The sequence below is a fragment of the Glycine soja genome, chromosome 3 (genome assembly GCF_004193775.1).
Source record: "Glycine soja cultivar W05 chromosome 3, ASM419377v2, whole genome shotgun sequence".
In the NCBI taxonomy this organism is placed as follows: domain Eukaryota; kingdom Viridiplantae; phylum Streptophyta; class Magnoliopsida; order Fabales; family Fabaceae; genus Glycine; species Glycine soja.
The window spans coordinates 4,898,495-4,923,509 of record NC_041004.1 but is presented as its reverse complement, the minus strand read 5'-3'; the positions used below and the strand labels follow the sequence as shown (position 1 = coordinate 4,923,509).

Below are 25,015 nucleotides of genomic sequence, written 5' to 3'. Positions count from 1 at the left end.
GGGGGTTTGATGAAGACATATCCAATCCAACCTTGACCGGATCAACCATGTATCTAATTTCTGGTTGAACCGGTTCGGACGTACGATCTGTTTCGATTTTAATAATATTATTTCATTGAATTTAAAAATAAAAAATAAACAATAGCTTCTGATCTAGTAATGATAAAATACGTTTGATTTTATTTTTAGGCCCTGAAATTAGGGAGCCTATTTTTCTAAATAAAAATTTATATTTTTTTAGCATCTTAACTTAAAAAAAAAAAAAGCTTCTTTTAATTCCTTTGTCAAATTTAGAGGAAATAAAAAATATAAATTTTTATGTTAGAGAAGGGACTAAATAAACGTCTTTTTTAATTTGATGGAGTAAAAAATACAAAACTTTATTTAAAGGACTAAATAAAAACAGACCCTCTAATCTGAGAAACTAAGAACATAGCTAAGTCAGCAATAATGATTGTTAAATTGGATTATTTAACAATATGAATTAAATGTGGCATATTACCTTTTCAAAAAAAAAAAAAAAACACATGTTAGTTTCTTTTTGAAAGTTTAAAAAGCATGTCACGCAAGAAGAGTAATTATAAATCATCAGCCATGCATCATCGAAGGAAAAATCCAATTCCGTCTTAAAACAGGCAACATATGTTATTGATCTTTTAAATTTTTATGAATAAGACAAAATAGTGCTTTTGTTATTTTTTTTCAGAATAATAGTCCTTTTGTTATGAGAATGATTAGATTTAGAAACTAAATTTGTCATGATCAAAGTTAATAAATTAATTACAAAGATAATTAATTATTAAAACTCAGTTAGTTGCAACAATGGACGACATGTGTCAACGCTTGCTTACAGCAAATCACAATTAATTTTAATTCCCAACAATGGACGATAATGGTGGCCGAGAGGGAGATGAATTCAAAATGCAGAGAGAATTTTGCGGTGCAAAGCGGTGCAGAGGGAGTTTTGCCAAGGTCCGTTAACGTGTTAAAAAATTTAAACGGGAGGAACCTATTGGGAATTAAAAAATAAACTACAGTAACTAAAAGAATCACTTATTAATTACATGGACTAAATTGGATAAGTTTGAAAACTATAGAGACTAAATGAGTAATTAAACCATTAAATTATATTGACAGAAACTTGTAGAATTTAAGTTACCTTCATTGTCCATGTGTATCATTTTGAAACTTTTACCTGCTTACAATAAAATGACTACAACTAGTTGACTTGATTAATAATTCAGAAGAAGAAGAAGAAAAAAGGTTAACCTGATTGATAACTAGGATTCGTAATTGCTTACGCTGTGAATATACAACATATAATACTCGGAATTGATTTAGTCGAAAAGGATATGTATCCCATGCATGTATATTGTCCATTTACATCATAAATTTATCATTATTCGCTGTGGTTGGCGTACATATATCAATTAATTAAAACCCTCCGTGGACTAAATCAATCACTGAATAATTCTTTTTTAGGATTTCTTGATACCTTTAATGATACCTAACATAGAACGTTTCTGAGGTGAAATGGTCTTTTTCGTGGGCTCATTCCACACATCACTAGGTATGATACCGTGCAGTTAATTGGTATATTTTTCTATGGACAAACAATAAAAAATGGTATTTTTTCCCCAGCACGCGTCTCAGCGTCTCTATAAATACAGCAATGTGGCAATAGCAATCCAAATAATTGAAATACATAATATAGCTTTATCATTTCCCAGTAGACGATATTGTCATCTACTACAGTACTATATACTATATTGCATATTGATCAGTTATTGATTGCATAGTAATAGAATGGCATCACGTGGGTATTTCTTTGTTGTTCTCCATGCCTTAGTGTTTGCATCTATTGCAACCTCAGCTTTCTCACAATTGTCACCTAATTACTATGATTATTCGTGCCCTAAAGCTTTGAGCACCATCAAAAGTGTTGTGGAGGCTTCTGTGCAGAAAGAGCGTCGTATGGGTGCTTCATTGCTACGCTTGCACTTCCATGATTGTTTTGTTAATGTAAGACATTCTACGCTTGTGGGCATATGCATACACATATATACACATGCACGTGTACATGTATACACACATGTTAATATGATAACAAGTAGTTATTTTGAGTGATGATGATAAGCTGATTCCTTACAAATTAAATGTGGTCATGGAATTCAAATCCTGACTTTTATATATGAGAAAAAAAATCAAGTTAGCAAGGAATTACTCATTTTTAATGCCTTTAGATTTTTCGAAAACAAGTAGTCTCAGTATGTGACACAAAATACTCTTTAGTCTAAAAAAATAAATTCATACGGATTAATGAATGTATATATTACCTTAAAGACCCCATTATTTAAAATGTGGGGATTAATTTTTAGATGATGTGAAAATCTGAGGCTAATTAATGACTTGGTTTTGTGACGATGATTCAGGGTTGTGATGGTTCAATTCTTCTAGACTCCACATCCTCCATTGACAGCGAAAAGAATGCAGCTGCTAATTTGCAATCTGCTAGAGGATTTGAAGTGGTGGATGACATAAAGAAAGCTGTGGACGAAGCATGTGGAAAACCAGTTGTTTCTTGCGCAGACATATTGGCTGTTGCAGCTCGTGATTCAGTTGTTGCTGTGAGTAATAATACTGTAATGTAGCTTCAAAATTGTAATACTAGAATATAGCTAATTATAACCCAAAATGATATGCGTTAAATGTTTATCGTGTATATATATATATATATATATATATATATATATATATAAATATGAGAAAGTATGCTTAATGTTATGAATTGTATTAGTCCATAGCGAATTTTTTATTAATCACGATGTCAAATATACCAGAGATCATAAGATGATGCAATGCAATTTTTATAGAACTTTGACTGCATAAAAGTCAAATAAATGTATGTTACTAAAAAGTAATATAAACTTTATTAATTATCCAGGGAGTCAAGGACTCAGTTCGAATAGTATAAAAGTAAACCGGAGGATTTTTAACCGACCCACATAAATATGTAACGTTCAGAGCAAGTGTAGGGTAGGGTAATTGTGATGGCCATATTACTACGAAATTTGAGAAAATACAAAATGATTTTTATTAGTTAACTTTCAAAGACTTATATTTATCTGTATAACGAATTTTTACAACACTTTAGACCATATAATCTGTGTTTTTTATTACATAAATTATTTTATTATATATCCCTTATTTCTTATTTTATTTCTCTTTATTATTCAAAATCCTTTATATAAAAAATTGTTTAAATACAATTTCTCTTCCTCAAAATTCGTATAAATAATTACTAAATATTCTAGCTGAACAACACTATACTGTCATCTCTATATAAAAAATGAATGAACCTAGTTGTGAACAAGAATTAATTATGTGCATATGCTCCATGCAGTTAGGGGGACCATCATGGAAGGTGAGACTTGGCAGAAGAGACTCTACTACAGCAAGTCGTGAAGCAGCAGATGCAAGCATTCCAGCACCATTTTTCAGCCTATCTGAACTCATCACCAACTTCAAGAATCATGGTCTTGATGAGAAGGACCTTGTTGTTCTTTCTGGAGGCCACAGCATTGGATTTGCACGTTGTGTTACATTTAAGGACCATATCTACAATGACTCCAACATCGATCCCCACTTTGCACAACAACTTAAATACATTTGCCCTACAAACGGTGGTGACTCCAACCTTTCTCCTTTGGACTCAACAGCGGCAAAATTTGACATAAATTATTACTCTAATTTGGTTCAAAAGAAAGGGCTTCTTCACTCTGATCAAGAACTCTTCAATGGTGGTTCTACTGATGAACTGGTCAAAGAGTACAGCGATGATACCGAAGATTTCTACGAGGACTTTGCGAACTCGATGATTAAGATGGGAAATATTCAGTCCCTCACTGGGAATCAAGGTGAAATTCGGGTTAACTGCAGGAATGTGAACTAATTCATTGCATAAATTATGCAACAAGTATGCATTATACATACAGAATAATTCTTGAGTGGTGCACAATTAAGAATTTATTATTTATACATGTAATGGTATGAATTCTTTGCCATAAATTTTTTTGTTTTCAAATTCCTTTTGTATTGATTCTAAAAAGGTACAATTTATTGGACCATGAGTTTTTTTATAATGTATAAAACACTCATTTTGTTAGAGATATCACATCAAGTAATGAATAACCACATGAATTGAAAGTTTATAAGAGGAGGAACAACTCTCATCTTCTTACAAGCTGTTTTTTTTAACAGCAATTTTTTTTTATTAAAGGTTATTGGCCATGAAGTGTGACCACACCAGAACGAAAATTACAAACTAAGCACGCAAAAGAAACGCAAAAGCTCTCTGTATAGGAGCAAATACAATCAAAACCAGAATTATCCAGATTGTTATAGGCACTCCAACGGATTGGAAGACCAGTTTGCCAACAAAATCCCACTCGAGCAAGGTCCCTCCCTTATACCTGAACCAAGACCATAACAAACTCTGAGCGTGAAAAAGGACACTGTAGGAACATCTGGAACACCATTTTTGAAAATAACATTGTTTCTCTGAACCCACAGCACGTCGCATGCCAAATAATTAATACTTTTGAATTTTTTCATCTGCTTCCCTCATGAGAATATAACTCTGTTGGATGTATCTGATTATAAAGCATTCACCCCAGCGCGAATCAATGAATAAGCAGATAACACCATGAAAGAACTAGTATTATTCCGTTCCGATGATCAAGAGTCTAGCCTATCCCACTCAACTTGACTGAAGATAGAAGTTGTCTCAGTTGAACAACAATATCCTCCTCCCATGACCCAACAAGAGAGGAGTCTAAAGTAAATTTAAAAGAAAAAAAATACTTTAAAAGAAAGAATTATATGTTACTTTTTTCCTTTATAAAAATAATAATGTTTTTTTGTTGATGAACCTAAAATATAAGATTTAGCTCTTTTTATCCTTGGCGTCACCTCTAATCCCAAACCCATTGCCAACCATATCAGCCCCCAAACAGTCTGTATTATTTGCAATTTGATATAATGTTACAAAAATTGTTTTTAGATTGAAATCCCCCCACCCATCTATCCTTCCAAAAACTGCCCCAATCTCTAATTTTCCGGATTACACCTTGAGAGAACTAGCTACTATTCAAGTCAATAGCCATAATATCCTTCCACCAATTTGACGTTTGTCAAATAGAAGAGGGGCTACACATTTCAGAATTAATGCGACCATATCTGAAACTGAGAAGAGGGTACCAGCAAGTTGCATTTGAGTATGTCAGAAACCGCCACCACCACTTTGCAAGCAAACTTATATTGAATCACTACACGTTCTTTGCTCCCAAGGTCCCCTTCTGAATTTGGGAGGCATCCAGATTCCCAATTGACCCAACAAATTTTATTTGACTCCCCCAAATCTGATAGCAATTCAGATATTCAGGAACAAGAAGAGCACAAGAGCATCATGGATTTGGAGCATAGCAAGCCCAGAAGGAATACGAGAAAACTCACACGCTTCAATGACATTGTTTGAGGCTATTAAGCAAGCACTAAAATCTATTCTGCTATGCCAACTACCTATTTCCACTATCCCTCCCATTTAGTTAGTTATTATAATAAAAGAAAATACATGTTGTTATGAATCTATTAGCACTAAGAGCCAAAGTTTGTTATAACTTTTGGTGCAACAATCTTTATATAAATAAGGGAGTATGAATGATAATGAAGGCAGAACAGAATTTTACCCCATCTATCTTTGCAGTTTTATTCCCTGTAGTACAGGACCCTAACAACTGGTCTGACTTGCCCCTATGTCACCCTCAGAACATAATACCAAGCAGGCCGTCATTGACCGATTGGAAAAGGCGGTCACTTGCCTGACCTAGGGCCAGTTTACTCTCACATAAAACCTTGCACAAATCCAAGACACCACGAACGCTAAGTTTGATTCTATTCTCGAACGTTTAGCTGCTACAACCATCGTTCCTTTTTCTCCTCCTTCCTCTCCAATAGCAGCTTCACCATCCTCTTCGTGGCCCTATATGAAACTGAACGTCCCTTGTTTTGATGGATGCGATCCCATCGGTTTGATCTTCAAAGCTTCGCAGTTCTTCAACTACCAAGGGATCCCAGACCACGAACTCCTTACGGACGCCTCTTTTTACATGGAGGGTCCGACATTGTGCTAGTACCAATGGATGTCAAGGAATGGTTTTCTCACATCTTGGACAGGCATGCTCAAAGCTCTTGAGTCGCGCTTTGCCCCTGCATATTACGATGATCCTTCCAGCACCTTGTTCAAACTACAACAGCAAGGCTTCGTCAATGATTACCTTACGGAGTTCGAACGCCTTGCCTATAGAATTGTAGGCCTTGCCCCATCTTTTCTTTTAAGTTGTTTCGTCTCCGGTTTAACCCTAGACTTGTGTCACATAGTGCAAGCTAGCCCTTCAACCCTCTTCGTTGACACAAGCCGCAGCCCTGGCCAAGCTCCAGGAAACCAAACTCCTTGGCCACCATCAAAACTATTACTCCCCACCATCACCTCGTTACCAAGCACCCCTAAACCCCAACTCTCCTTTTCTCAAACCAAACACAACCCTAGCCCCAAAAATCCCCTTCGAACGTCTCACCTCCGGAGAAATGGCTCTTCGGCGTGACCATGGCCGCTTTTATCATTGTGATGACAAATGGATACCTGGCCATCATTGTAAACCTCGATTGCACCTTCTAATTGCCGATGAGGATATCGAACCCTTCGCATCACATCTTGACGCCCCTTCCTTACCCTCGGACAACTTCGACCCTCTAGATCTAGACCTCGACCGTTACCCAATTCCACAAATTAGCTTGCATGCTATAGATGGCACTGTAACGCCTGACACCTTTCGCCAATATGATCTCCCTCACCAGCATCACCTCGTTATTCTGGTGGACGAGGGTAGTACTCATAATTTTATCCAGTCTCGCGTTACTCACTTTCTTTACTTTCTTGCGTCTCCTTCAGACACCCTGCGTGTTATGGTCGATGACGACTACATGTTGGACTGCACCACTAGTTCCCAGCAATTGCCCTTGTCACTGACCTCTTCCAATTGCCCATTAGTGGTGCAGACATTGTCTTGGGCGTTCAATGGTTAAATAATTAGGGCCCGCCACCACAAACTATAAGGCGCTAACGATGTCATTTTTCCTTTCAGGTCAACCAATAACACTTATCGCGAATGCTTTTTGGACACAACTTCCATTTCAGCCCAACAATTAAATCGATGTACTCAAACACAAAGCATTTCTACTCTTTTGCCCTCACCACATCACTATCCCAGCCCAATATCTCCTCTTCCCCATCACACCCCCACCAGACACCAACACCTCCCCAGATAACCTCCATCATCACCCAATTTCCAGAAATCTTCCATGAACCAACCCACCTACCACCCTCTTGCACAATCTAACACCATATCCACCTCACCCCTAACACCAACCCAGTCAACGTCAAACCCTACCGTTACCCATATTTCCAAAAAATTGAAATCGAAACACAAGTTGCCTCGATGCTCAATGCTGGACTGATATTACCCAGTCATAGCCCTTTTTCTTCTCCGATACTACTTGTCAAGCAGAAAGACGGCAGTTGGCGCTGCTGTGTCGATTACAGGGCCTTGAAAGCCATAACGATCAAAGATCATTTTCCCATGCCCATAATTGAGGAATTATTGGATGAATTGAGCCACACATCTTAATTTTCCAAGTTAGACCTCAGACGGGGCTTTCACTAGATACAAATGGTGGATTCCGATATCCATAAGACAGGCTTCAAAACTCACCATGGCCACTATGAATTCAAGGTCATGCCATTTGGTCTCTGCAATGCACCATCAACATTCTAGGCCACTATGAACGACACCCTTCATCCTTTTCTTCAGATGTTTGTCGCCATTTTTTTCGATGATATCCTTATATACAACCCCTGTTTGTAGTCGCATGCCCAACACTTGAAGCAAGTTCTAACGACACTATCACAGGCATAATTTCTCTTGCGCCAATCCAAATTCCTCTTTGCTCAATAGAGGTTACATTATCTTGGCCACATAGTCTCCATTCACTGGGTGGCTCCGGATCCCAACAAAATCCAGGCTAGGCTTACCTAGCCAGCCCTGTCTACTCCTTCTGCCCTGCGTGGATTCTTGGGATTAACTGGCTTCTACTAGCGTTTTATTAAGGCTTATGCCGTGCTCGTTGCTCCACTTACTTCATTGCTTCGTAAGGACAAGTTCCAATGGTTTGACAAAGCCCAAACAACCTTCGAAAAGTTGAAACGGAAGATGAAGGAGGCCCCTGTTCTGGTTTCACCAGACTTTTCTGCCCCTTTTACTATAAAGACAGACGGCTCATCACGAGCTATAAGCACAGTCCTTCAACAGAATTCTCACCCAATTGCTTATTGTAGCAAAATGCTTTGCCCGCATTTGCATGTTGCCTCAGCTTATGTTTGACAACATCACGCCATTACCACCACGATTTGAAAATGGCGGCACTACCTACTAGGCCATTCATTTACCATTTTGACGGAACATCGAAGCCTTAAAAAGCTTATGTCCCAAGCTATTCAAAGTCTTGACTAGCAAATTTATTTGTCTAAATTATTGGGATATGATTATGTTATACAGTACAAGTCAAGATCTCAGAATATCGTGGCTGATGCATTATCCCGAATTGCGGCACCAGATGAAGCACAATTTTACTCCCTATCAGTGCCTATGTTTGTCTTCTTGGATCAATTCCGGGATACTCTTTTAAAAGACACCCAATACACAACACTATTGGATGAGGTTCGTCAAAATCCCGCCAAACATCCTGAACTCAAGGTTTATCACGAGCTTCTCTTTCGAAATGGAAGGATATGGTTGTCGTTCGCAACACATTTTGCTAGCTTACTATTGCAGGAGTTTCACTCTTCCCCAATTAGAGGACATATGGGTGTCGCTAAGACTTTCCGCCACCTGCAGCAGAACTTTGATTGGCCACGCCTCCTTGAAGATTTTTGTTGCTTTGTCTCCTAGTGTCTTGTTTGTCAACAAGCAAAATATAACACTAAGAAGCCGACAGGTCTCCTCCAGCTCTTGCCTATTCCTTTAGTCATCTGGGAAGATGTTTCTTTGGACTTCATCACCGGGCTACCGCCCTCTCACTGCCGCCACACAATACCGCTTACAAGACTGTTCTCTTATTTCTTGACATAGTTTGTAAGCACCATTGCTTCCCACGAAGCCTAGGTTCAGACCGAGATTCATTGTTTATCAACAAATTTTGGAGGAGCTTTTTCGCCTCAATGGAACCAAGCTTCGGATGAGCACTGCCTATCACCCACAAACGGACAGTCAAACAAAGGTCATGAATCTCATCTTGGACCAATATCTTTGTGTCTTTATTCATGACAGGCCATCCCAATGGTATCGCTTCTTATCACTGGCAGAATGGTCATATAATACGTCCACCCATTCTGGAACAGGCATCTCTCCTTACGAGGAAATATACGGCAAACCACCGCCGTCAATCCCACATTACATCTTGGGTGATACAATCGAAGTTGTAGATTCTTTGCTAGCAACACGCACCGCGATCCTCGTTGTTCACCACCGTCACCTGCTCAAAGCCCAAACTACCATGAAAACTATGGCGGATGCTCATCGCCAATTCGCCGTAGGCGACTGGGTGTATGTGTGCTTAAGACCGTATCGCCAAACATCAATAGCGCCAGCTTACACAAAGTTGAACAAAAGATTTTACGGTCCTTTCCTGGAACGCGTGGGCCATGTCGCGTACAAACTCCAGTTACCATCTTCTTCTAAGATTCACCCCCACGATTCATATCTCACTATTAAAACTCCATCACGGACCGCCACCCACTTATCCTGTCGTTCTTCCTCCGACTAGCACTGAGAACCATCCAGTCATTGAGCCTCTTCATATTTTGGATTGGAAATGGGATTCCTCATCTTGTCCACCAACTAAGCTTGTTCTAGTCCAATGGGATGGCCTGGCACAAGAGGACACTATACAGGAACCATTGGATACACTACGCCAGTCTTACAACCTTGGGGACAAGGTTGGTTTGGTTGAGGGGGGTGATGATAGCAATTCAGATATCCAAGAACAGGAAGACTACAAGAGCAACAAGGAATTGGACAATAGCAAGTCCAAAAGGAATACCAGAAAACCCACACGCTTCAATGACTGTGTTTGAGGTTGTTAAGCAAGCAGTAAAATCTATTCAGTTATGCCCACTGCCTATTTTCACTATCCCTCCCCTTTAGTTAGTTATTATAATAAAAGGAAAATACATGCTGTTAGCACTACGAGCCAAAGTTTGTTATAATTTTTGGTGCAGAAATCTTTGTATAAATAATGGAGGCAGAACAGAATTTTATCCCATTTATCTTTGCAATTTTATTTTCCGTAGTACAGGACCCTAAAAAAATCACTTCATAAAAACCTTTGTTGTATACTTGTTGATGCATTTAACACCTTGGATTCAAAAACAATTTGATTTAGACTCAAACTCAATTTTTTAGTGTTATTTAACTCAGATATCTAGAGCTAGCGCGTGTGGTGAATAATATCAAAACAATAAATATAAATAAATAATAATCCAAGTCCAATGTGAAACAACAAAAATAACATAAGTTTAGAGTTATCTCTAATAAAAATTAATTTTACATCCGTGATTTTTGTAAAAAAAAAACATTAAATATCACTATAAATTACTACAAAACTCTATCATAATTAATTGAAGCTTAAAATGTAAGAACGGTTTCTTAACTTAATTTTTTATCTAAATTATTCTGCTAATTTTTAAAACTCCCAAAATGGTCATCATCCTTGTTTAACTGATAGATACACATTTGTCCTTTCAAATTAATTATCATTTTTAATTTCCGGACACTTTTTGAAACTTTTTTATTTATTCAAGACAAAATTTATCCTATTAGATTTACCTATATGAAAATTAAGAAAAGTAACTAATGATTGAAAAAATTATCATAAGCATGATGATATGTCATGTTATTGTTTTATTTTATAAAGTCATTTGGGTTTTGTAGAAAGTCTAGTCTTGGATAACTACGTAACCATGACAATAATGACAATAAGAACAATGACAATCAAAATGGCAATAATAATATATATTGCTAGTAATATGAAAATACTTTTTCTTCATTTTCTAATTAAATTCTATAGGTACAGTTTCTCAGGTACTTTTAATAAGGTACCTCCAATGATATCACCAGGGTTTGACGAAGACATATCCAGTCCAACCTTGACAGGATCAACCATGTATCCAATTTTTGGTTGAACCGGTTCGGACGTACGATCTGTTTTGATTTTAATAAATTATTTCATTGAATTTAAAAATAAAAAATAAACAATAGCTTCTGATCTAGTAATGATAAAATACGTTTGATTTTATTTTTAGGCCCTGAAATTAGGGAGCCTATTTTTCTAAATAAAAATTTATATTTTTTTAGCCTCTTAACTTTTTTTTTTTATAAAAAAAATCTTCTTTTAATTACTTTGTCAAATTTTGAGGAACTAAAAAATATAAATTTTTATGTGAGAGAAGGAACTAAATAAACATCTTTTTTAATTTGATGGAGTAAAAAATGCAAAACTTTATTTAGAGGACTAAATAAAAACTGACCCTCTAATTTGAGAAACTAAGAACATAACTAAGTCAACAATAATAATTGTTAAATTGGATTATTTAACAATATGAATTAAATGTGGCATATTACCTTTTAAAAAAAAAAAAACATGTTAGTTTCTTTTTGAAAGTTCAAAAAGCATGTCACGCAAGAAGAGTAATTATAAATCATCAGCCATGCATCATTGAAGGAAAAATCCAATTCCATCTCAAAACAGGCAACATATGTTATTGATCTCTTAAATTTTGTATGAATAAGACAAAATAGTCCTTTTGTTATGAGAATGATTAGATTTAGAAACTAAATTTGTCATGATCAAAGTTAATAAATTAATTACGAAGATAATTAATTATTAAAATAAAAACTCAAAAATTAAGGCGGTGTAATTTATTGCTAGATTAAATTTATATTAATTTTTCTTGAGGTTGACTAATTTGAAGATTAAATTATATTGACAGAAACTTGTAGAATTTAATTTACCTTCATTGTCCATGTGTATCATTTTGAAACTTTTATCTGCTTACAATAAAAATGACTACAACTAGTTGACTTGATTAATAATTCAGAAGAAGAAGAAGAAAAAAGGTTAACCTGATTGATAACTAGGATTCGTAATTGCTTACGCTGTGAATATACAACATATAATACTCGGAATTGATTTAGTCGAAAAGGATATGTATCCCATGCATGTATATTGTCCATTTACATCATTAATTTATCATTATTCGCTGTGGTTGGCGTACATATATCAATTAATTAACAACCTCAGTGGACTAAATCAATCACTGAATAATTCTTTTTTTAGGATTTCTTGATTCCTTTAATGATACCTGATATAGAACCTTTCGGAGGTGAAATGGTCTTTTTCATGGGCTCAGTCCACACATCACTTGCTATGATACGGTGCAGTTAATTGGTATATTTTTCTATGGACCAACAATAAAAAATGGTATTTTTTTCCACAGCACGCGTCTCAGAGTCTCTATAAATACAGCAATGTGGCAATAGCAATCCAAATAATAGAAATACATAATATAGCTTTATCATTTCCCTGTAGGCGATATTGTCATCTAACTATAGTACTATATACTATATTGCATATTGATCAGTTATTGATTGCATAGTAATAGAATGGCATCACGTGGGTATTTCTTTGTTGTTCTCCATGCCTTAGTGTTTGCATCTATTGCAACCTCAGCTTTCTCACAATTGTCACCTAATTACTATGATTATTCGTGCCCCAAAGCTTTGAGCACCATCAAAAGTGTTGTGGAGGCTTCAGTACTGAAAGAGCGTCGTATGGGTGCTTCATTGCTACGCTTGCACTTCCATGATTGCTTTGTTAATGTAAGACATTCTACGCTTGTGGGCATACACATATATATACATGCACGGCACACGTACACACATATATATATATATATATGCAGGTGCACACGTATACACACATGTTAATATGATCATAAGTAGTTATTTTGAGTGATGATAAGCTGATTCCTTACAAATGTGGTCATGGAATTCAAATCCTGACTTTCATATCATACGAGAAAAAATCGAGTTTTGGAACGGAATAACTTCTTTGAATGCCTTTTCGAAGAAAATTAGTCTCAGTAAATGACACATAAAACCCTTTGCTATATATAAAAAAAAAATTACGTGTACCATAAACACCCTATCATTTTTTTCTCTCATAAACACCCTATCATTTGAAATGCGAGGATTAATTTTTAGATGATGTGAATAAAGACTTGGTTTTGTGACAATGATTCAGGGCTGTGATGGTTCAATTCTTCTAGACTCCACATCCTCCATTGACAGCGAAAAGAATGCAGCTGCTAATTCGCAATCTGCTAGAGGATTTGAAGTGGTGGATGACATAAAGAAAGCTGTGGACGAAGCATGTGGAAAACCAGTTGTTTCTTGCGCAGACATATTGGCTGTTGCAGCTCGTGATTCAGTTGTTGCGGTGAGTAATAATACTATAATATAGCTTCAAAATTGTAATACTAGAATAACCCTAAATGATATGCGTTAAATGTTTATCGTATATGAGAAATTATGCTTAATGTTATGAATTGTATTAGTCCATAACGAATTTTTTATTAATCACGATGTCAAATTTACCAGAGATCATAAGATTATACAATGCAATTTTTGTAGAACTTTGACTATATAAAAGTCAAATAAATGTATATTACTAAAAAGTAGTATAAACTTTATTAATTGTCTAGGGAGTCACTGACTCTGTTCGAATAGTATAAAAATAAACCGGAGGATTCTGAACCCACCCATAAATATGTAACGTTCAGAGCAAGTGTGATGGCCATATTACAACGAAATTTGAGAACATACAAAATTATGTTGATTAGTTAATTTTCAAAGAGTTATATTTATCTGTATAACGAATTTTTACAACACTTTAGACCATATAATCTGTGTTTTCTATTACATAAATTATTTTATTATATGTCCCTTATTTCTTATTTTCTTTCTCTTTATTATTCAAAATCCTTTATGTAAAAAATTGTTTAAATACAATTTCACTTCCTCAAAATTCGTATAAATTAATACTAAATATTCTAGCTGAACAACACTATACTGTTGTCTTTATATAAAAAATTAATGAACTTAGTTGTGAACAAGAATTAATTATTTGCATGCTCTACGCAGTTAGGTGGGCCATCATGGAAGGTGAGACTTGGTAGAAGAGACTCTACTACAGCAAGTCGTGAAGCAGCAGATGCAAGCATTCCAGCACCATTTTTCAGCCTATCTGAACTCATCACCAACTTCAAGAACCATGGTCTTGATGAGAAGGACCTTGTTGTTCTTTCTGGAGGCCACAGCATTGGGTTTGCACGTTGTGTTACATTTAAGGATCATATCTACAATGACTCCAACATCGATCCCAACTTTGCACAACAACTTAAATACATTTGCCCTACAAACGGTGGTGACTCCAACCTTTCTCCTTTGGACTCAACAGCAGCTAAATTTGACATAAACTATTACTCTAATTTGGTTCAAAAGAAAGGGCTTCTTCACTCTGATCAAGAACTCTTCAATGGTGGTTCTACTGATGAACTGGTCAAAGAGTACAGCGACGATACCGAAGATTTCTATGAGGACTTTGCGAACTCGATGATTAAGATGGGAAATATTCAGCCCCTCACTGGGAATCAAGGTGAAATTCGGGTTAACTGCAGGAATGTGAACTAATTCAATGCAAAGGTTCTGCAATAAGTATGCATTATACATACAGAATAATTCTTGAGTGGTGCATAATTAAGAATTTATTATTTATACATGTAATGTTATGAATTCTTTGCCATAAATTGTTTGTTTTCAAATTCCTTTTGTATTGATTCTAAAAAGGTACAATTTATTTGGACCATGAGTTTTTTTATGATATATAAAACACTCATTTTGTTAGAGATATCACATCAACTTACAATCAAATGAAAGTTTATAAGAGGAGGAACAACTCTCATCTTCTTACAAGCTGTTTTTGTAAAATTTAATTTTTTTTAACAGCAAAAAGAATTTTATTAAAGGTTATTGGCCATGAAGTGTGACCACACCAGAACGAAAATTACAATTAAAGCACGCAAAAAAATGCAAATTAAAGCTCTTTGTATAGGAGCAAAAATACAATCAAAACCAGAATTATCCAGATTGTAATGTGCACTCCAACAGATTGGAACACCAGTTTGCAAACAAAATCCCACTTGAGCAAGGTCCCTCCCTTATACCTGAACCAAGACCATTACAAACTCTTAGCGTGAAAAACGACACTATAGGAACATTTGGAATACCATTTTTGAAAATAACATTGTTTCTGTGAACCCACAGCATGTCGCATGCCAAATAATTAATACTTCTGAATTTTTTTCATCTGCTTCCTTCTGAGAATATAACTGTGTTGGATGTATCTGATTATGAAGCATTCACCCCAGCACGAATGAATGAATAAGCAGATAACACCGTTAAAGAACTATTTTTATTCTGTTCCCATGATCAAGAGTCTAGCCTATCCCACTCAACGTGACTGAAAATAGAAGTAGTCTCAGTTGAACAACAATATCCTCCATGAAATCGTGAGAGGATGATAGCAATCAACAAGCCAGCATACACGAAACCAACCAAGATGACTTTGCTGCAACAAAGGCCCAAGAAGAAAGGCCCAAGAGAAGTGCAAATCGACCTGCATATCTTACAGACTGTGAATAGCACTCAGGGGTGACAATTATCAAGAATATAGGAATATAGTTGTTCTGTTTAGCTAAATGTCAAAATCTGTTAAAAGGAATATTGTTAGTAGCAGAAATTCGGTTAGTATTGGATTTTTGTAGTAAGAATGATCACTACCCAGGCTTATATAAGCAGCATTTTGGTGATGAAATAAACACAGAACATGAATTTCAGTCCTTACCTTTGCAGTAGGAGGCTCCTAATCCTCGAATTCAAGGCCTTTTCCTGCTAATTTCCCCTCTGCTCCTATCATCTTGGTCCGACCTGCCATGGCCGACCATGGCACGTGTAAAACCACCACCGATAGACTCGAGGACGCGCTATCCCGCCTAACACTTCACCATGAATCACTACCCTCCAGACACTCAGACCTTGCCTCTAAGGTCGAAATTCTCTTAGACCACCTTAACAACCCCCTGCAGTGCCCCCAACACCAACCCATCACCCCATTCCTCCTTCGCCGTCCCATCAAACTCGATGTCCTGTGATTCGACGACCACGACCCACTGGGATGGATCTTTAAGATCTCTCAGTTTTTTGAGTTTTACGGTACCCCGGAAGAGGAGCGTATCACCGTCACATCATTCTATATGGATGGTCCGACCCTAAACTGGTTCCAATGGTCCTACCGGAACGGTTTTATCACCTCCTGGCCGGCATTCCTTTAGGCTCTGGAGACACGGTTCGCCCCGACATACTACGATGATCCAAAGGGAGCTTTATTCAAGCTCTCTCAATGTGGCTCAGTCAATGATTATTTGACTGAATTTGAGCGCCTAGCCAACCACATAATCGGGCTTCCTCCCTCATTCCCCCTTAGTTGCTTCATCTTCAGCCTCTCTCCAGAGATCCACTGCGAGGTCCAAGCCCTGCAGCCCATTTTGCTTCCCCAAACTACAGCCTTAGTGAAATTGCAAGAAGGCAAAATATTGGACCGCCGTAGGACGTATAAACCACCACCCAGCCACCACACTAACCCATCATTTTCCCCAGTCACCAACCCCAATCCTTCCCACACCTTCGTTTGCCACACCAGAGGAAATGGCCCTACAACATGAGAAAGGATTCTACTATAATTGGGACGAAAAATGGAGTTCCACCCATAAATGCCAAGGTCGCATATTTCTTCTAATCGCGGATTCCAACGAACCCGTTGACCCACCCGACACCCTGGGCCACAACCACCAGACCCTAACTTACCAACCTCCTTGTTTCAACCCCTTCCACATATCATCCTCAATGCCATTTCTGGGTTATCCACCTCTAACACCTTTTGTCTCTACGATTTCCTCCAACAAACTCGCCTCACGATACTCATTGACAGTGGTAATACCTACAACTTCATACAGCCTCGCGTGGTGAAGTTCTTGGCCTTACCCACAAGGGAAATTGCATCCTTACGTGTCATGGTAGGTAACGAGTCCATTTTGGAATCCCGTCACCAATGCGCTGCGATTGAATTACTCCTGCAAAATCACTCTTTCATAGTGACACTCCATGTTTTACCTATTGGGTTGACGTCATGTTGGGCGTTGATTGGCTGAAGCAATTGGGCTCCGTAGTTACTGACTACACCACTCTTTCCATGAAGTTTCACCACCTGGGCCATTTTGTGAAACTTAGTGTTGATGTTGATTTTGGACCTGTGCACTTATCACCAAAACAAATTCGCAGACTGCTCCACACCAAAGCCACCACATCATTCTTTCACTAGACCCTCCTACCCTCACCCAACCCAAACTAGTCTTCCTACCCACTCTGCCTTATACTTGAAATCCAAGCTTTGATTTCTAGATTTACGCTCATCTTCCTCACACCCACAAACCTTTCCCCACCCCGACAAATAGTCCACCACATAAACCTTCAACCATCAATTGCCCCATCAATGTTCGCCCATATAGGTACCCATATTTCCAAAAATTAGAAATAGAAAAGCAGGTTTTAGAGCTTCTTCAATCTGGTATGATACACGTCAGTCATAGCCCATTCTCCTCACCAGTGCTTCTGGTGAAGAAGAAAGATGGATGTTAGCGCATGTTCATTGACTAATGTACTCTCAATGTTGCTACCATCCTAGACCATTTTCCAATGCTGACAATTGATGAATTATTGGACGATCTTGGCAAAGCCTCCTGGTTTACAAAATTAGACTTCTGTCAGGGCTTCCATGAAATCCTCATGGTGAAAGAGGATATTGCCAAAACTGTGTTTCGAACACACCATGGGCATTATGAGTATCACATCATGCCTTTTGGTTTGAGCAACACTCCTTCAACCTTTCAGACCACCATGAACGCAGTCCTTCAACCATTTTTATGCCAGTTCGCAGTAGTCTTCTTTAACGACATACTCGTCTACAGCGAGTCATTACAAACACACCTCAACCATCGGAACTGGAGCTCAATATATTGTTGCAGGGTAAATTCTTTCTTAAGTGCTCTAAGTGTCTTTTCGCCCAACACAAATTGGAATATTTGGGTCATATCATTTCCGACAAAGGCATCGAACCTAATCCATCAAAGATTGTTGCCATGATATAGTGGTCATCACCTGAATCACAAAAGGACCTCAAAGCTTTCCTAGGCCTTACTGGCTTTTATCGACGCTTTATTTGAGGATATGCTGGTATCACAACACCTCTCACTACCCTTCTCTGTCGCGACAAATTTCATTAGTCGTCGGAAGCACGAGCTGCTTTCATTCAGTTGAAAATTGTCATGACCCAAGCATTGGTCTTAACTGCTCCTGACTTCTTGGTCCCTTTCATTCTGGAGACAGATGCTTCCGGCACCACAATGGGAGCAATTCTTATGCAATAGGGGAGGCCCATTGCCTTCTTTAGCAAGCAATTCACAACGAAATTGTAGAGATCCTCCACATATGTTTGCGGGTTACACACCATGATGACAACCATCTGCAAATGGCGTCAATAACTATTGGGCCACAAATTCGTCATACGAACTGATCACGGAAGTCTAAAGGACCATATGACTCAGGTCATCCAAACACCAGAGCAACAATATTATCTGGCCAAGTTGTTGGGCTATGACTACGAGATTCAATACAAGAGTAGCTCCTCGAATATCGTCGATGACTCTCTATCTCGAGTGGACAAACCCACAGAGGCCCACAGAGTGAACTCCGACAATCATTGCAGGACAGTCCCATTTTCCATGAAAAGTTGGCACAATTATTGGCCAATCCAGACACCCACCCTGGATACCAGTTGTCTGATGGTCTAATTCTATACCAAGGTAGTATTTGGTTGAATCATGACAATTTGCTCATCCCTGTTTTGTTGACTGAGTTCCATGCTACATCGTTGGGAGGTCATTTAGGCATAGCCAAGACGATACATCACATTAAAGCTAGCTTCATACGTGACTCGCAAAGCTACTAGATTATTGCAGCCCCTACCACTACCTTCGAGCATCTGGGAGGACCTCTCAATGGATTTGATCACCCACCTTTCCTGCTCTCAAGGTTACACAGTGGTCATGATGGTTGTGAACCGTTTCTCTAAAGCCGTATATATTGGCACTTTTCACTTGCACTTTACAGCCTTCAGAGCAGCCTCTCTATTTCTAAAAATGGTCTATAAGCACCATGGATTCCCTTACAGTATAGTCTCCGACCGTGACCCTATAATCGTGAGCCATTTCTGGAAAGAATTATTTAAACTCAGTGGCATGACTCTTAGAATGAGCACCACATATCATCCACAGTTCAATGGATAGACCAAAGTGATGAATCACATACTCGAACAGTATTTAATAGCCATTGTTCACAATTGCCCTACTGAATGACACAAGTTTCATCATCTTGTCGAATGGTCATACAACACATCAATCCACTCCAGCACCGGAATGACCCCATACGAGATAGTCTACGGCAAACCGCCATCGTCCATACTGGAGTATGTTCTTGGCACTTCCACCAACGAAGTTGTTGACTCCAAGCTCACCACCAGAACAGTGATTCATGAGAAACTGAAACGACGACTTCTGCGAGCACAGAAAGAAATGAAGCATTTTGCTGATGCAAAACGACGCTCTAATAACTTCGAAGTGGGTCAATGGGTACATGTGAAACTTCGACCTTGCATCATAAATTGTCAAACCAATTTTTTTGGGCCGTTTGAAATCACAGAGCCTATTGGTAAAGTGGCATATCGTCTTTGCTTACCGGAAAACTCCAAAATACATCTTGTTTTACACTCTTCCTTGCTTTGACCACACTATGGTCCTTTGCTTACGAATTCCAATGCGCTCCCTCCACATGCTATCAACAACAATCCAATCCTAGAACCCCTCGCCATCCTCTCTCAAAAGATGGATACCTCAACCTCTCCTCCAACAAAAATGGTTATAATCTAGTGGCAGGGCCTACCACCAGAGGATGCTTCATAGGAAACATGGCAGAAGGTATGCGACAAGTTTCACCTTGAGGACAAGGTGAATTTTTCAGGGGGTGGTATTAATAGCAATCAACAAACTAGCATACATGAACCCAACCAAGATGACTCTGCTGCAACAAAGGCCCAAGAAGGAAGGCCTAAAAGAAGCACAAATCGACCTGCATATCTTACAGACTACGAATAACACTCAGGGGTGATAATTATCAAGAATATAGTTGTTCTGTTTAGCTAAATGCCAAAATCTGTTAAAAGGAATATTGTTAGTAGTGGTGAATTCTGTTAGTAGCGGAAATTCAGTTAGTATTGGATTTCTGTAGTAAGACTGATCACTACCCATGCTTATATAAGCAGCATTTTGGTGATGAAATAAACACAAAACATGAATTTCAGTCTTTACCTTTACAGTAGGAGAGGCTCCTTGTCCTCAAATTCTAGGTATTTTCTTGCTAATTTCCCCTCTGCTCCTATCAGAGGACCTAAGATAAATTTAAAGAAAAAAATACTTTAAAAGAAAGAATTATATGTTGCTTTTTTTACTTTGTAAAAATCAATTATAACTTTTTTTTGGTTGAATAGACGTAAGATTGAATTACTTTACCTTTGGATCGACTAGACTCCAAACACGTCACCTCCAATACCAAACCCATTGCAACCATATCAGCCATCAAACAGTCTGTATTATTTGCAATTTGATATAATCTTACAAAATTGTTTTTAGATTGAAATCCCTCACCCGTCTAACCTTCCAAAACTGCTCCAATCTCCAATTTTTCAGATTGCAGCATCAGAGAACCAGCTACCATTCAAGTCAATAGCCATAATATCCTTCCACCAATTCGACGTTTGTCTAATAGAAGAGGGGCTACACATTTCAGAATTAATGCGACCATATCTGAAACTGAGAAGAGGGTACCAGCAAGTTGCATTTGAATATGTCAGAAACCGCCACCACCACTTTGCAAGCAAGCTTATATTGAATGCCTACAGGTTCTTTGCTCCCAAGTCTCCTTCTGACTTTGGGAGGTATCCAGATTCCCAATTGACCCAACAAATTTTATTTGACTCCCCCAAATCACTCCATAAAAACCTCCGTTGTATCCTTGTTGATACATTTAACACCTTCTTGGATTCAAAAACAAGTTGATTTAGGTTAAAACTCAATTTTTTATTATACTATTTAACTCAGATATCCAGAGCTAGCGCATGTTGTGAATAATATTAAAACAATAAATATAAAAAATAATAATCCAATTCGAATGTAAAACAATAAAAATAACATATATAGAGTTATTCTCTAATCAAAATTAATTTTACATTTATGATTTATGTAAAAAAAAAAACGTATTAAATATCAGTATAAATTACCATAAAACTATATCATAATTAATTGAAGCCTAAAATATAAGAATCGTCCCTTAACTTAATTTTTATCTAAATTATTCTGCTAATTTATAAAACTCCTTAAATGGTCATTTATCTTGTTTAACTACTCACATGCACATTTGTTCTTTCAAAATAATTGTCATTTTTAATGTCGGGACACTTTTTGAAACTTTTTTTTTATTTATTCAAGATGAAAATTTATCATATTAAAGTCACCTATATGAAAACAAAGAGAACCAATTAATGTTTGAAAATATGATTACCTTAATGTCATGTTTTTGTTTTATTTTATAAAATCATTTAAATTTTATAGAAAGCCTAGTGTCAAGAAATTATGTAACGATAATAATAATAACAATGATAAATATAATGATAACAAGAATAATAACAACAATAAAAATAAACATCACAATAATGATATGTACTACTAGTAACATGAAAATACCTTTTCTTGATTTTCTAATTAAATTTCTATTGGTGCAGTTTCTCAGGTACTTTTAATAAGTACCTTCAATGATATCACCGCAGGTTTAATGAAGACACATCCAATCCAACCTTGATTGGATCAATCATGTATCCAATTTCTGGTTGAATCGATTGAGACGTATGATCTGGTTCAATTTTAATAACACTATTTCATTGAATTTTTAAAAAATAAACAATAGCTTCTAATCAAGTAATGATAAAATATGTTTGATTATATTTTAGGTCCTCAAATTACAGAGTCTGTTTTTCTAGCCCTTCAAATAAAAATTTATAGTTTTTTAACATCTTAACTTAAAAAAAAGCTTCTTTTAATTCCTTGGTCAAATTTTAAGGAGTTAAAAAATATAAATTTTTATGTGAGAGAAGGGACTAAATAAACAATTTTTTTCTAATTTGATAGACTAAAAAATTTTGGAGGACTAAATAAAAACAGGACCTCTAATTTGAGAAACTAAGATTAAGTCAACAATAATAATTGTTAACTTAGATTATTTGGCAATATGAGTTAAATGTGGCATAGTACCTTTTTATATATATATATATAAAAAAAACATGTTAGTATATTTTGAAAGGTCAAAAAACATGTTATACGAGAAGAGTAATTATAAATCATCTGCCATGCATCATCGAAGGAAAAATCCAATTCCATCTCAAAACAGGCAAAAAAGAGTACAGCGACGATACCGAAGATTTCTACGAGGACTTTGCGAACTCGATGATTAAGATGGGAAATATTCAGCCCCTCACTGGGAATCAAGGTGAAATTCGGGTTAACTGCAGGAATATGAACTAATTCATTGCGAAGAAGTTATGCAATAAGTATGTATTATACATACAGAATAAGATGAGTGGTGCAGTACAGTTTAGAATTTATTATTTATATATGTAATGGTATGTATTCTTTACGATAAATGTGTGCTGTCAAATTCCTTTTGTGTTGATTCTAAAGAGGTATAATTTACTTGGACCATGAGTTGTTTTATGATTTTTTATAGGAAAAATAAACACTCTGTATTAGAAATCTATCACCGACTAATCATTTGACTAAATGAAATGTCCATAAGAGAGAACAATTCTCATTTTATAAGTTTTTTTTTTAATAGATAAACAAAACTTATATATTAATACAGCAGCACCAGAAGTGCCAAGGAGTAGAAACAAAGTATACACTTATACATGCTCTGCACTGCACAATAATAATCCTAACACATGATCCCAGCATTAAAATACATAGTCAAACTCCTGAAGCTTATTATATCCAAAAACAATTTTGCATATACTAAGCTTCAGGCTTTGCTGTCCAACCCTCTCATTCCACATTCTATTTCTAAATTCATGAACAATCCTGAAAGTTGGGGCCATCTCTAAAGATCAGTCACCAGTCTTCGAAAGACACCACCGAACCACCTCCTCCTGTCTAGCAAATGATACCCTTCTTTTATCATGGACAAATGATCCACTATAAACATATATATCAACAAGATATAAATCATCCCAGGGACAATTTGGCACTGCACAAAGGAGTAATCAAAATATTCCTCACTAGTTCTAATCCAGGACCAGCTATGGAATAGAATATCATTAATCACCTTGTCAAACTGAAATGACAAATTCCTAAAGACAATATTGCTCCTCCAGTTCCATATAATACAAGTAACAGCAGCTCATATGGTTCTCCACTTTGTATTCGCAGACTGTGGTACCTTAAACAGAAAATGTTGCCAAAAGTGTTGTTCAGGTATCACAGGTAGGGCTGTGGAAATATTAATCCACAAATAACATTGCTCCCAAATGCCTCGAACCACATCACAGGAGAATAAGACACGTATGGTTGACTGCTCAATCAATCCATATATAGAAGGGGCAGTTATAATCCCAGTTTGGCACTACCACTACAAAAAAAGTGACCTATGTTTACGGTAAAAATCATCCCTACATGTTAAAAATATGTAAATGAATATATTAAAGATTGTATCGTACGAACATTTTGATCAACAACTTTAAGGAAGTGTAAGTGATGATTATAATCTATCAATAGAGGTTTTATCTACGAATTTATTTTCACCTATAATTACATGTGATTATCACTATACAAGATTCTTACCATTCACAATGTGCATACGTAAAAATTATTAACTTATATCCACAATCTCTAATTATAGGTAAAAACATTAACTTATACCTATAACATCCAGCAGTAGATAAAAGTCATTAACTTATGTTGTCTACCATTGAAAGACTGTAGATACAAACCATTAATTTGTACTTATAGAACTGTAGGTAAAAGTCACTTGATAAAAAAATGATGCTGCTCGTTATCTATTGAAATGTTTTATTAATTATTATTATTAATTGTATTTAAGTTAATTGTCTAAGTTTTTTACAAGTTCATGGAACTAATATATGCAATAAAGTAATTGTCATACTTAAAAAAATAACAAAGTTCTAGTAATTTTGAAACATTGGAATAAACATTGAAAATTGACAAGCATAGACTAATTATACTCCTCTCACTTGAAGGACGAAAGAGACAAAGGTTCATTTCCCAAGGAAGTCACATAATCACGAATACAAACAAGTGCAAACAAGTGCATTTATGTATCCCAAAACACCTAACAAAGATGAGATGATATATGACATCCAAAATAACCAATAGAATAGTCACATCCAAGTAAAATCACATAAGCACAAAAGTATTTATGTCCCAAAACACCTAACTATGCTGAGATGATATCCAACATTCACAATAACCAACAAAATAGTCACATTGAAG

General features: G+C 36.6%; 2 protein-coding genes and 1 long non-coding RNA gene across 4 annotated transcripts; 2 read left to right on the top strand and 1 right to left on the bottom strand.

Annotated features, from left to right (window-relative positions):
- Positions 1 to 1,696: 1,696 nt before the first annotated feature.
- On the top strand, positions 1,697 to 23,038 carry LOC114405991 (peroxidase P7-like). 2 transcript variants are annotated; one of them, XM_028368524.1, is made up of 4 exons: positions 1,697 to 2,022; positions 2,433 to 2,627; positions 3,404 to 3,848; positions 22,932 to 23,038. In XM_028368524.1, the coding sequence occupies exons 1-4, from the start codon at positions 1,807 to 1,809 to the stop codon at positions 23,033 to 23,035; spliced, it is 960 nt and encodes a 319-aa protein (XP_028224325.1). In that variant the 5' UTR covers positions 1,697 to 1,806; the 3' UTR covers positions 23,036 to 23,038. The 2 variants fall into 2 exon arrangements, with proteins under 2 accessions (XP_028224325.1, XP_028224324.1); XM_028368523.1 differs by lacking the exon at positions 22,932 to 23,038 and having other exon boundaries at positions 3,404 to 4,165.
- On the top strand, positions 12,734 to 15,143 carry LOC114405992 (cationic peroxidase 1-like). The gene is made up of 3 exons (XM_028368525.1): positions 12,734 to 13,052; positions 13,477 to 13,671; positions 14,376 to 15,143. The coding sequence occupies exons 1-3, from the start codon at positions 12,837 to 12,839 to the stop codon at positions 14,922 to 14,924; spliced, it is 960 nt and encodes a 319-aa protein (XP_028224326.1). The 5' UTR covers positions 12,734 to 12,836; the 3' UTR covers positions 14,925 to 15,143.
- On the bottom strand, positions 15,149 to 21,455 carry LOC114405994. Its single transcript, XR_003665318.1, has 3 exons — positions 20,972 to 21,455; positions 20,771 to 20,849; positions 15,149 to 15,909 (listed from the first exon to the last, which is right to left on the bottom strand). It is a non-coding gene; the product is annotated as an uncharacterized LOC114405994 (long non-coding RNA).
- Positions 23,039 to 25,015: the final 1,977 nt, after the last annotated feature.